This window comes from Sabethes cyaneus, chromosome 2 (genome assembly GCF_943734655.1).
Source record: "Sabethes cyaneus chromosome 2, idSabCyanKW18_F2, whole genome shotgun sequence".
NCBI classification, from domain to species: Eukaryota; Metazoa; Arthropoda; class Insecta; order Diptera; family Culicidae; genus Sabethes; species Sabethes cyaneus.
The window spans coordinates 240,230,376-240,244,453 of NC_071354.1; the positions used below are offsets into that span (position 1 = coordinate 240,230,376).

The 14,078-nt window shown below is 44.5% G+C and overlaps 1 protein-coding gene across 1 annotated transcript; it reads left to right on the plus strand.

Annotated features, from left to right (window-relative positions):
* Positions 1-889: 889 nt before the first annotated feature.
* Positions 890-12,878, plus strand: LOC128737434 (PI-PLC X domain-containing protein 3-like). Its single transcript, XM_053832069.1, has 4 exons — positions 890-1,112; positions 1,176-1,474; positions 2,761-2,866; positions 11,837-12,878. Exons 1-4 carry the CDS (start codon positions 1,010-1,012, stop codon positions 12,835-12,837), a joined length of 1,509 nt encoding a protein of 502 aa, XP_053688044.1. The 5' UTR covers positions 890-1,009; the 3' UTR covers positions 12,838-12,878.
* The last annotated feature ends 1,200 nt before the right edge of the window (positions 12,879-14,078 follow it).

Here is a 14,078-nt window from a genome sequence, read left to right on the forward strand (position 1 = left end):
AACGCAAAAATCCCCGGTGAACGCGATGACGAGACCGACGATAAGCGAAGCGAGATGGGGAAAACCGTGTGTTTCTGAAAAACCTAAAGCAAGGTTGTAGCTGTTCGCAGCGGAGAATAAACAGCGAGATCTGTAAGACAATGGCCGATGGTACAACTAAAGCGCCCGAGAGATTAGCCGTAGGCTAGCGGAACTGAATTGAACTGAACGAAGTTAAAAGAAAAAAAATAGAAAACACTCTAAAAAAGAAAAAATCTAACTGGTAGAAAGGAGTTTAGAGAAGAACATCATCCAAAAATGAAAAAAAAAAATGTCTAAAGATGAAAACCGATTGAAAGAGAAAAGTTTGCTGGAAAAAATATCAAAAAGAGCTAAAGATGAACAATGTCCAATCGAGAAACTCCTGAAGTCTACAGAAACTAAAGAATCTATAGGGCAGAATTTAAATAAAGGAATCTATAGTAGAAAAGGAATCCGGAGAAAAAAAAAGTCTAAAGGTGAAAAATCTGAGGAATTTAAAAAAATCTAATGAGGAAATGAGCTAGAGGAGAAAAGAGTCTGATACTCTGATCCGTTTTTACAAGTCAATAGAACGCAAAAACTAATATCAGCTCGACAGAGGCGAATGCCAAATCAGGCAAAGTGTCTGTAAAAAAAATATCAGCTGAGAATTTGGAACAAACATGATCACAACTTGTATTTTCAGGCCGCGAGCGAATGTTATCAACTCAACCGCCGACCGCGTCGCTTATTTAACGTACTTAACGAACGGAAAAAGTTTTGCAGTCGAGTGTCCCACCCGGAACGGTACGGGTGTTAGAGATTCAGCCAGCTGAGAGCGCACCAATTAGTAGGTGATCAAACGGATGGGTGTGCAATTGATAGGTTTTTCATTTGTATAGTTTTACGGGTAAATTCGTTTCCGCTGCGCTGCGATGTCGAGATAAAGACGATAGTTTTTTGTGTGTTCCTTCTAAAGTTTGCGTCAAGGCAAACTAGTGATTAAACAATGAACGCAAAAATTAGTGAACGGCTGCGATTAGCTGCTACTGCTTCAGGACTGCTGCTCTTGCTGGTAATTATTCAATTGGGCCAAGCACAGCGGATCCTTGGTGAGTTTTTTTTCGACGGAGAGCTTCGGAGGATTCAATTTATGAGTGATTGCTCGCACCTAGGTGACCGTGTGTACGATCGCTCTATCTCCAACCTTTATTTCACGGTCAACGCGCGCTATCAAACGCTAGAGCTGACTTGGCGAAATTTTGACGACCCGAACGGATTCATTGTGTTGACGAAAGATTTCCCCATCAGCGGCTTCCAGCGGAAACTAAAACACAAGAAACGATCATTAGGACATCTATTGCAGCAGCTTTTGAACCCTCTCCCCATTATTATGCCCGTCCCCCCTGACATGTCTTTCATATCCTTCGTTCCGCACAAGCTCATGTTCAATAGAGAAATAATCACACGACAGGTAAAGTTACCGGCGCACATTGGCGCCGAATCGAAAAAACGTGATCATTTGCATTTTTGCACTATTAGTATGACCGTGAATTCACCTGTTCGGGTGATATTTGTATTTGATTTTTTTAAATGCAATGAATTCTTTTTTCTAGGAAACTTTTAAAGGTCACTAAAATGAGCATCTTTGCTGGATACAGTAACTATCTATCGCTTACTGGTGAAATATAATGGTTCGTTTGAAAAGAGCATTTAAAAATCAATTCTGCTCGATAACTTTGTGCTTTCAAATGTTCTACAAAGTTATTTAGTACATTAAAATACACATTTTCTTTAAAGACTATTTGTCCTAGCGGATATATATATTTAATGAGTTATGAATTACCTATTTAAAAAAAATTCGCTCTATTCAAATTTTTTAATCCAATTTGATTTTGATGGTTTCGTTCGACTCATCCACATTAGGGCGATGAAATGCGTCGGATGCGTCCGAGCCGGTATAGTGTCGTCAGGAAAGTTGTAAGAAGACACTAAAATAAGCAACTTTGCTAAATACGGTAACATGCTATCTCTTTCCCTCTGCGAGCTGTAAAGAATTGTATCAAAAATTAATACACTTTTCAATTGATTGATTTCCGCGATTCCTGCGGGGTGCTGTTGGTGGAAGTTTTTGCTTTTTTGTAGATCAAATATAGTGTTTTCCTGTGAAAGATGCTTAAGTTTGCCCAAAGTTGCTCGAAAATGAAAAAAAAATATTTTTTTTTTGAGTGGCGCAATTTCTTTTTTTTTAAATAGTTTATAACTAATTAAATATGCATCCAAGCGACAAACAGTTTTTAGAGGAAATGTGTATCTGAATATACTGAAAAAGTTTGTAGAACATTTGAGAGCACCAAAACATTCGTCTGCAAGGTTATTGAGCAGAATTGATTTTTAAGTGCTCTTTTTAAACGAACCATTGTATGTCGTGACTAGTAAGTGATAGATAATTGCAATATTCAACAAAGTTGCTCATTTTAGTGTGTCCAACTAGTTCTTCGCAACAAATTTTTTGACGCGTTTCAAAACACCTAAGTTTGTATCACCCCATTCCCGTTCATTCCCGGTCATACAGATGCAAAAAGATGCGCCATAAATAATTAATAAACTTCTTCAGAGGCACCTACTATAAAGAATCACCCGATTTTTATGTAAATGCTAATGATCGCACTTTTTCGGTTCGGCACCACTGTGCAATGGGACAAACTGGGTGACGTCGTCAACAAAACAACGGAAAAACGGTTGATGGCAACCACGCAGACGGATATAGAATGGGAGTATGACGCTCGCGACGAGTACGGCCAACGAAAGAAGAAGGTGCTGTTCGCTTATAAGCCGACACACACGAATGGATGGACCAAGACGGGTAAGAAAGGGACCAGAATGGAAAAAGATCGAACAAGAATAATATCAATTTCTATAAATAAACTAAAAAGGATTCCATGGGTAAACCTTTAATACTAATCCTGTAAAAACCAGAATCAGAACCAAAACTAGAGATTTTTGTGTTTCAACTTTCAGGTAGTTTTGTAAATTATTTTTCAATGGTATTTTTGTTGAACTTTTTATTTAATTTTTTTGTCCTTTTTTATCCTATCTGAATCATTTTCAAATTGAACTATTAATCATTGTTTAGCCGAAAACGAATTGTTCTGTTAAAATACAACAGAATAATAAAAAGAACTTTCGCTATCAACCATATTTTGCTCCTAGGTAAGGTTCTTTTCAACTATAATACATGCACTTTTTTAGTGTTTACAAGCTGGACACTAATGAAGTTGGGATTTGTCAGAATTATCGTACAGTCTGGAACGAAGGGTTTCAGAATTTTATGAAATTTATGGCTTAAACACTAAAACAGAATTTTAAAACATCGAGGTCACCAATTTTCCAGAAAACTTCAACGGAAATTTACAATTTTCTCGCGTACATCAAACTTTTGTAAGAGTCGCCGTAGAACAAAAACTTTTTTTTTGGCAATCTAGAAAATAATACTAAAAAAATACAGATGGTACTGTTATTTCGGGAGAAATTGATCACTTTTTCGAGTATTTTTGTATATGACATAAATGGTAAATTTCGGTTGTACTCAAGCACTGTTTTAAGAAGTTTAGCAATTAACAGAACGGTTGAATTGACTTCTGCATTTTCACAGAGCGTCTGTTTTTTGAAAATTGGCTTAACCATTAGTTAAAAATTTTAAAATTTATTTCCAAACAACCGTGGGAAACATGTGGAAATGATGATTTGTCAATTTCCAGTACATACCTAACAGTTGTGCTGGTTGTCAGTGTATTTTTTGTAAAACCTTTGGTAACACCAAATTCCGGCTGCTGCAGTTGATCGTTTAATGATATGCAATATAGGGTTTTTTTTCTAATTCCCGTCGTAATAAGTAAAGCCATTCTAATTTTCATCATTTGTTGGATGGATTTAATGAATACTCCAAAAGTTTTTGTGCTGATTTGACTAGAACGTGAACTTTGAAATCACTGAAAAGCGACTATTAAAGCATATTATTGAAATTACGCAACTGACTTTGTTGCTAAAATTCGTCGTACCGTTCTAAAATCCGTCCATCAAAATTTTTCATCGTCCGAATTAAAAATCATAACAATGTTTACGAAGCTAACGCGCATGTATTTGTGTAGGATGGCATGACAAATGTTATTCTACAAAATTTCAGCAGGCCAGGCTAGTTTTCCTTGTAGTTGTAGAATAACGACAATGCCTTGCGTGAGTTATTTTCATTTATGAATGACGGAAATTAAAACGATTAGTCGACATTGTCTTCTTCGTCGCACGAAAAAACGTAGGAAATTTGACTGGTAGGACTTCTTGAATGATAAAAAGCATTTGAATAGATCTCAGCTCACTTTGATTGATTGCGTATGATAGACAACAAAGTAAATTATTAGGGAATAACTAGTTTTGCATTGTGTGTCATAAAAATGCAGATAGTTTTAATAATTTGTGTTGGATAGGACGGGAATAGGCAATTACGACGATGTAGCAACATACCCTACATTCGAAACTTTCTGAAAACACAAACAGGGCGTATAGCTTGACCATCGGCTTATGTATCATGGCGATACAAAGATTCGTTTGCAAATGGGGTTCTCCGGTTGAGATTTTCTCGGACGATGGCACCAATTTCGTGGGTGCCAATAGGCAATTGCAGAAGCAGATAAAGATGATTAACAATGAGTGCTGTGAGACATTCACGGACGCGCGGATAAAATGGTCGTTTAACCTTCCCTCTGCACCGCACATGGGGGGCATTTGGGAACGGATAATACGAAGCGTGAAAGAGACGATTAGAGCGTTGGACGACGGTCGTTGACCCAACGATGAGATCCTGCTGACAGTGTGTAACGGGGCGGGATTGGTTTTGGGGCAGGGAGCAATCATAACATTCACTTAAGCGCCAGGCAAGTAGGATCTTGCCGTGAAGGGGAGTGTTTCGTAAATCAATCCCGGTCCGGCTAGGATATCTCAGGGCAGGTCCCTCAAACGATTGACTAAAACTTACAGACAAAAGCTGACCAACTTAACATCGGGTGGATCGTACGGCCGACTAAACAAGGGCAGGCGTTTCTAGGCGTCCTACACCAACCTACCGGGGGCTAACTCGCGAACCGATTTGGGGAAATGAGCATATTCGAGGACTTACACCTTCAAGAACACATTGATTATGAGAAATACTGTTTAGTTTCGTATAGATGCCCTGGTTTTACATAGGTTTCTTATTCTAAGGGTTAGTTTTGTGGGGGTAGCTTACTGCATGTTGCTCTCGTGTTTTTTTTTTGTTTTCTCCTACGGCGTACGTTCAGAGCCGGCGGCTGTTGATTTCAGCGGTTCCTCAAAACGCCTGCGGGTGAGTCGGGTTGGCTACGGTGATGGACGCAACGTGGTGAGTCGGCCGGAAGTTGGCCTTCGGACTCCGACAACCGTCAGGTGTCACACCTCGGTGGTGTATAGGGCCACGAATGGTCACGATCACGGGAGTGGTGTGTATGGCAATCGGCACGGTTTGTTTCTGGGCGATCGGTGGGGTATTTTTTTTTTTGTTTAACGAGTAGGGAAATCTGCTATCAGACACCTGAGAAGACAACTCAGGGAGTGGGGTTTGGTATCCCGACCCCCCCACTGGAGCGTGAGGATCCAGACCCACTAAAACCCTACTCGAGTCTCCAGTCTCAATCCTCCCTGGCACCACCTTATCGGTATTACTTCAGGGAGGGGCTATTGTGCTTAACGCACACTCTTAGATAACTACTGGACTATGGTAGTTAGGCTGTTTATTCGCCGTTGATCGGCTTTCCAGCGGTTTTGTAGCACAAGTACGATCTGGGTAGCAGCCGCATTGACCGCTCCCCAGACGTCCGAGCTAGAACACATCCTTTGGACTAAGTTATCCGGCGTAGTGTCCTGTCCGCTCACTGCCATCATGCTGCTTCTCACGCCCGCGAAGCGAGGGCATATGAAGAAAGCATGTTCTGCAGTTTCCTCAACGTCCACGCATTCGGGACACGCGGGGGACTCCGCCTGCCCAAACATGTGCAGATACTGTCTAAAACAACCATGCCCTGACAGAATTTGTGTCAGGTGGAAGTTAACTTCGCCGTGACTCCTGTTGACCCACCCGCATAGTTTCGGGATAAGTCGGTGTGTCCACCGGTCTTTTGTGGAATTAGACCATGCCCGCTGCCATGTGATCATCGAGGCCGATCTTGTGGTACTTCGTATGCCTCTAGTACCACGTTGGTTGAAGATTGCGTCATGTGAAACTGTGCGATACGCACTCGCCACCCTTAAGCACATGAGACGATAGGTGCTTTCCAGCTTGGCTAGATAGCTTTTGGTACCTAACGCCGATGACCACACCGGCCCGCCATACCTGAGTATGGACTGGACCACGTTGGCTAATAGCCTTCGCTTGCTGCCATATACCGCAGAGCTATTAGACATCATACGAGACAATGCCGAAATAGCTGTGGAAGCCTTCTTGCAGGCATAGTCGACATGGCTCCCGAACTTGAGCTTGTCGTCGACCATTACTCCAAGGAGTTTTAAGGACCGCGTTGACGAAATAGGGCAGTCCCCGACGCTGATATTTGCTTGCTGCACCGACTTGCGGTTGTTCACCACGATAACCTCCGTTTTATGATGCGCTAGGTCCAGTTTCCTGGATCGCATCCAATCTTCAACAATGCTTACTCAACCTCTCTGATAGATTCACCGTAGACTTCCAAGGTGATATCGTCCGCAAAGCCGACAATCACCACCCCTACCCCGGGAACTTTAGCTTCAACACCTCGTCATACATGACGTTCCACAACACCGGGCCCAGTATAGAACCTTGCGGAACCCCTGCGGTGATTGGAACGCATTTCTGACCCTCCTCCGTGTTGCAGCATAGCACACGATTCTGGAAATAATTTTCCAGGATCCTGTACAGCGACACCGGCACCTGGACGTTCAGAAGCGAGTTGGCTATGGAGTCTCAGCTAGCGCTATTAAACGCATTTCACACGTCGAGCGTGACAACTGCGCAATAACGGATACCTGTCCTCTTGGGCTGGATTGCCACCTCGGCTGTCTTAGTGACAGACAAGATGGCATCTACCGTAGATTTGCCTTTTCGGAAGCCGAATTGGTTCCTTGACAGACCGTTTGTATCCTCCGTGTACTGTACGAGTCTGTTAAGGATAACCCTCTCCAGTACCTTGTCGGCAGTATCGAGCAGACAAATCGGCCTATATGACGAGGGGACATCCGGAGGTTTTCCCGGTTTCGGCAATAGAACCAGGTTCTGTCGCTTCCATCTGTCCGGGAAGTGGCCATCTTCCAGGCATCTACTCATTACTGCCCCGAATAATTCGGGAGCCTCTAGAATAGCCGCTTTAATTACCATATTCGGGATATCGTCTGGCCCCGGTGCCTTGCGGGATTTAGCGATCTCAATGAGTTCCTCGTTCGTAACCGTTACTTCCTCCCCGACCTCTAAAACGCCGTCGCCCACGTTACTTTGGATGTTCGGCACGGAGACCGACCATCCTACGCTATGGTCTGAGATACTGGAACGTCGGCCGTGGGACGACTCAGCGGCCTGAGGCCAGGGCCTTGGCTCGTGGCGCGGAAAGAGACCCTCATCCGCTCCAGCATCTCTGGCGATCGCTCTGCGGGCGCCATCACGCCCTTGGCCTTTGCCATTACGATCCTGTAGGCAACACCCCACGGGTTCGCATTGGCACTGGCACATAACCTTTCAAAGCAAGCTCGCTTGCTAGCTATTATCTCACTAGTGCTACTCGACATTGTGCTCTGCCCTCGTCCGAACGAGCTCTTTGCATAATTCTCCTTGCACGAAAGCAGGCTCCGCGGAGTTCCGCAATTTCTTCTGTCCACCAGTAAACCGGTGACCTACCATACCTAGGTCGGCTTTTCCTAGGCATGGTGGCGTCACACGCTCGCGACAGCTCCTCAACCAAATGATCAGCGTTCGGATCGGGCATACCGCGATCACCGCACTCTCTTCGGATCGCTTTCACAAATACTTCAGGATCGAAGTATGATGTCTTCCACATGGTCTCCTATCAGACCAGGACTGCCGAATGTCACGTCGATAATAGACTCTGCACCATTCCTACTGAAGGTACTTGTGGTGCCGACGTTGACCAGATCTACGTTGAGCTTTGCCAGAGCCTCAAGCAGAATCCAACCCCTATGGTTCGTGCGACGACTTCCCCACTCAACCGTCCAAGCGTTAAAGTCGCCCGCCACAACCACCGGCCTTAGACCAGTCAGCGCAACTGATACTCGGTCTACCATCCGCGTAAACTGCTCGATCGACCAACTCGGCAGGGCATAATAGCTGCAGTAGAACACTCCACCCACTTTGGCAACCGGAAATCCCTCGTCTGCATTTGACACAACCTCTTGAACCGGGAACCTGCTTGTCGTCCATATAGCCGCCATCCCGGACCTATCCGAGACCCAGTTACCGTTTCCGGCAGGGATGCGGTATGGGTCCGAGATGATGGCAATGTCCGTCAACGACTCAGTAACTGCTTGGTATAACAGCTGCTGGGCCGCATGGCAGTGGTTCAAGTTTAGTTGCGTTACCTGGACTACGCCCGTGTTTTAGTCGCCGGCGCGCCTGCCGGGCACTTTGGGCCTCCTGTTGTGTGATTAGCGTCCCGTTGGCCTGTACATATCAGGCACTTGGGCGGCGCAGAACCGTCCCTCGCTATTTGGCCCGCACCGCCACATCTTCTACACAGGTGGCTTCTGTCAGGCCCCTTACAGCTCCAGGACTTGTGCCCTCGCTCAAAGCACCGGAAGCAAGCCTCCGGATGCTGGAACACACTAAAATAGGACACAACAACATGGGCATACGGACCATCCCACCTTCAGCTTGGCCGCCTTCAGGGGTGTATTCCCGTCTACCAGTGAAAGTCTTATTGTAGCTACCTGGGTTCCCGCCGGTCCCTTGCGCAGACGAACTGCTTCGGTAGTCACCACCAGGTTACATTGCTCCTTGAGAGCTCGTGTCAGTTCGACCGCTTCAGTGATCTCGTCCAGGTTTTTAAGCTGGAGAGTCATCTCAGGCGTCAGTGCGCGGATCTGTATGCCATCACCAAGGACCTTTTCTGCCAGCACTTTGTAGGCAGAACCCTTCTCAGTGGCATCCTTTTTGAGCTCAAGGATCATGTCGCCGGTGCGGGAGCGGCGGATACTCCCTTCAGCTGCTCATCCCCTCTCATGGCCTTCAAAACTTCTGCATAACTCAGCTCCTCAGTTTTGAGGATAAGGGCATCGCCTTTGCTCCTCTTTTTTCTGACCACTTTCGGTGGAGTTCGATCCTCCCCTTTCTTCCTGGCCTTCTTTTTTTTCACTGTTTCCCACTGATTGTCGGGCGCTAACTGCGTCTTATTACCCTCGGTGGGTTTCACAGTTTGCTTACGATCCTTAGCGATCAAGCGCTTCTTCGGGCCCGTGGGGGTTTGTTTCCCTGGGGACTGCCTTGCACGTTTAGTGGATATCTTGTTGTCACTGGACTGCTCCGTAGTCGCAAGGGCTACGGTGTGGTCAGTCGTTGACAGGCAGGCATCCGTTTGTACAGACCTCGATACAAACGCCTTCTCTACCACTTTTACTCGCGCTTCGAGTTCGCCGTGTTCCTTCGTCGCAGCACGCATGGTGCCCCGATGCATGAGCAGACTTTGTTTCAGGTCCTTCGCTAGGGTGCTGCGGCCTGCCACGAACTCGATAATGGCATCGAGCTGATGAGACGCCGCTACCACTCTTGGTAGCACGTCTCTCTTTCCTTCCACTGCTTTTTTTAGCGACGGGCCATTCATCGCTGCGTCCGGCGTAGATGCAGTTGGAGCGACAGGTATGCCGCTTCCCTTTCCGCTTACGCTTGCGCTTCTGCTCGTATCGATCGGCGGAGATCGCTGGATACCACCTCTTGCGAACAGATTATCCAATCCGTCCGCGCTCACTGAAATAAAGTTTTTTTGATTTTGATTGTTCATATAAAATCCCACGAGTTGAGGGGAAAGAAGAATCCGCCGCATCAGAGCTCCTCATGATGCGGTAAGGGCTGATTACTGTGGAGGGCGCTCTGGTACTCCACAGGCTCCGTTTGAGGCTGAGTATTTATAGAACCCCCCCACCACTCATCCCTCGGCACGGGTCGCATGACACCTTGGATTAGGGGTTTATCCATTCACGTTTTACTTTTAGCCATGGATAACAGCTATTCAACCATCCTCCTTTAGGGGCTTTGGCAGAGGGTCCAAAGGTTCAGGTTCTCAGTATTTTCAGGTTCATCGAACATGCTTCGACCGAGATCCGTCATTTGCAGGCGGAGAGTTTACACTCAGCCTTCGCATGAGTGCCACCATCTCTGTCCGCATACGACCCTAGTTTCCGCCGGTTGCCCGGTTTCCACTAAGGAACGTATCCCGGATGGTACCATGAGGAGGTAGAGATAGGGGTTGCTAAATAAGAGGATGTGGAACTTCGTGGTAGTTCTGGAGCGCATTATTCAACCATTTACCATCCAGAGTTTTGTGGCCTAGAAGAATTCTATTGAACAGAATTTAGATCGGATGTACGGTTCCGAAGATATGTCCGGAACAACACGTCCGGGAATGTTCCGGATCGGGGATCAGTTTCTGAATTCAGCTAAAGTACAACATATGACATTTTTAAGTACTCAAAATTGCAAAAGTAGCTCATTTGTCGACATATAAAGTTTCCAGGGTTACATTGGCCACAGCTGGACACATTCTAGGAACTTTCCGAATACATCCAGGAAAACGGACAGTTGCTCACTTAAACCAAACCCCAGAATGTCACCCCGCTATTAACTCAAAATAACAAATTATACAAATAAAAGGAAGAAATTTTTTGATTGCTTTGGAATATTATACAAATTTATCAGTATATTACATAGACATGCATATGTATTGATGATAATTATCATAGTTTTATCAAAAAGTTGAGCTCCGAAGGCGAACTCAAATGACAAGTGAGATGGTATAACAAAGGTTCCTTTCACCAATAGGTGGATTAAATCGAGTTTTTAATTATCAATATGGCCTAACATATGATAAATCTAGCAACGCTTCATACCAACTGCGATAAATTTGTTTGATTGGGTATTACCATTCCAAAAGCATTAAAAAACTATGAGTTGTTCTCCTGTGTGTGCATATAAACATCGTAGCTTTCAAGTTTTATTGCAGTTTGACAAGCAGCCGCCATAAGGACAGTTTTGTATTGATACGCCCATGTATTGGTACGCGTTCTCTAGGGAATACTCAGAACTGTTTTCGAAAAGAGATGTTACATAGCCATCTAGCCTTCTTGTGGTAATATGAGCAACTGAAATAAGATGAGTGATGCGGGCTTACGGATCGTTTTATTCTAGTTAAATAGTCAGCTATAAGGATTAAATATGACTCGTTCTTCTTGGCAATGGGTATGTCTACTATAAAGCTTTAGATAATCGTTATTCTGCAATAAAATCTTTATGAAATTTAATAAAACCAAGCAGCATTGGATTTGTTGCTTGGGTTACACAATACCGGCGAATCATGGGGCTAACATAAATACAGAGGTAATAAACGGAACTAACACAATATAAATGTTATTGCAATGAAAGCCATTGAAAATATTGAGAAAAAATTAAATCAAGGAAAAACGGTAGAATTTTGATATAGAAATCTTATATTGGCATAGGGATTGGGATTGGGATAGGCCGAAGCCGGTTTTTTTCTCAACGATTGATTCACTTCTTTTGCTAATTCGCTTCTTACAGGTATATTTTTCAATCGAGATCGGATGGATCTGAGGGTCAACATCACCACCTCCTGCTACGGCTATTATGCATACTTCATTAGCGAACACGGTTCCATCCGTTCGGAGTACTGCATGAAGCTGTACCCGACGTGGATGAACGATCTCCGATCGCATCTTGGACAGTTTCGAATGCGGGACCTGTTCCTGCCGGGAACACACGATTCGGCCGCTTACATAAAGAATTTCATCTACCAACCTATGGATGATGTCCCCACCAAGTACACGTTCACTCAGGATGATGATATTCGACAGCAGTTGCTGTTGGGAGTTCGGTACATCGATCTACGGGTCGGTTACTACCAATCGGATCCCTCGAATCAATTTTGGGCGAATCATGGAATTGCAAAATGTCATCCTTTGATGCCCATTCTGCGTCAGGTTCGGGATTACGCAATGGAAACGAAGGAGATTATCGTGCTGGATGTGCAGGAATTTCCGGTTGGATTTGGGAAGGACTACACGATTCACGACAAGTTGATAAACCTGTTGAACGATTCCCTAGCCGAAGTGATGGCTGATTCGATCTACGGTTGGGGTCAATCGCTGGAGAAAATTTGGGCTCGGAATAAAACCGTCATCGTATGCTATGATCATGAGTACGGACTGAGAACTTATCCGCACTTGCTGTGGCCAGCGACCGAACATAAATGGGGCGAAGTCCGGAGTATGGAGGCTCTCAAAAGTTATCTTTTTCGGATGCACAAGCTACCTGAGTATTCGAGCCGACCGGTTACCGATATGGCCGAGCTGACACCAGATCCGGTGGGTATAGTCATGGACCACTACGGAGGACTACGGAAGATGGCAGACTCGGTCAATCGGTTCGTGACTGAGTGGTACTTTGAGGAACTGGGCCCGACGACCAATATTGTGGCGGTGGATTTCGTTCGCGGGACCAACATAGTTGATGCTGCCATCTATTGGAATCTGAAGCGGGCTTTTTACAGACCGAAAAAATGAATCTTACATTGGACGTAAACTGGGATGCACATAAATTAATGAACACATAACAAAAATCACATAAAGTAAAAATCACATATATTTTTCAATTAAATAAGACGTAAATAGCCAAACCACTTTTGAAGATCCTTTTAAACCAAATGTAATAAATAAGCCTACATATATTTATTTATTTTTATTTTTTATTTATTTTGTTAATTCATCTGACTATAATGGTCTACAATGTAAAGCTATTCGGATAAATCTTCTCTGTATTCTTTCGATGCGCAAGCTCCACGACAATTGCTGTGGACACCATACTGCCCGGCCAACATGCAGGATAAGCCGTCACCTTGTTTTAATCCTCGCCACGTCTCGAAGTCTTACCAATCTCTGATCAGTCGCGTCAGTTTATCGGGAAAACCGTGTTCGTGCTGTGCTATAGCTGGTCTCAATCAACTATATCGTACGCTGCTTTGAAATCAATAAAGATGTGATGCATTGTACTCCCGACATTTCTGCAAGATCTGCCGGATAGTAAAAATTTGGTCCGTAGTTGCGCGAGCCCCATGAAACCCGCCTGATAATTCCCTAAGAAATCTTGTACTATCGATGACAGCCGACGTAACAGGATATGGGAGAGTACCTTGTAGGCGGTGTTTACCAGCGTAATACCACGATAGTTGCAGCAGTCGAGCCGATCACCCTTTTTGTAGATAGGACAAACCATCCATTCCTCCGGCAGCTTCTCCTCCTCTTAAATCTTGGAAATAACTCAGTGTAGAACCGTCACCAGCATTACAAGCTTACCAGTGGTTCTTACCAGCAGCTTTGTTGGTCATCAGCAACCCAATTTCTCTGGGCACTCCTAGGTTAACTTCAGCCTCCTTCTGCAACTTCGGCAATGAGTTTTTCATCGAAAAGCTGCTTCCACCGGTCGACCACCTCGCGCTCGTTTGTGGTCAGATTCCCTCCCTCGTCCCTACACGTATCAGGTTTCGGTGTGTAACTTTTACGAGTTCGAAGTCTTTGTTATTTATATTAATTAGCTTTCTTTTTTTTACGCGATGGTTAAAATTTACGCCTTCAGAAAACAAAATAATGGTAAAGGTTTACGCCTTCAAAAAACAGATAAAAGTGATGAAAAGATGACTAAAGTGCGCAGACAAGCAGCGAGAAGATGCCGTAATAATGACGAAAATGCAATGAAAGATGGCGAAAAAATAATAATGAGATGATGAAAATATGAAGTCAATGAAACG

Coding starts and splice junctions, on each gene's coding strand:
- LOC128737434 (XM_053832069.1), top strand. CDS start 1,010: ATGAACGCAAAAATTAGTGAACGGCTGCGATTAGCTGCTACTGCTTCA. Junction 1,113..1,175: donor CCAAGCACAGCGGATCCTTG/GTGAGTTTTTTT, acceptor GCTCGCACCTAG/GTGACCGTGTGTACGATCGC. Junction 2,867..11,836: donor GAATGGATGGACCAAGACGG/GTAAGAAAGGGA, acceptor CGCTTCTTACAG/GTATATTTTTCAATCGAGAT.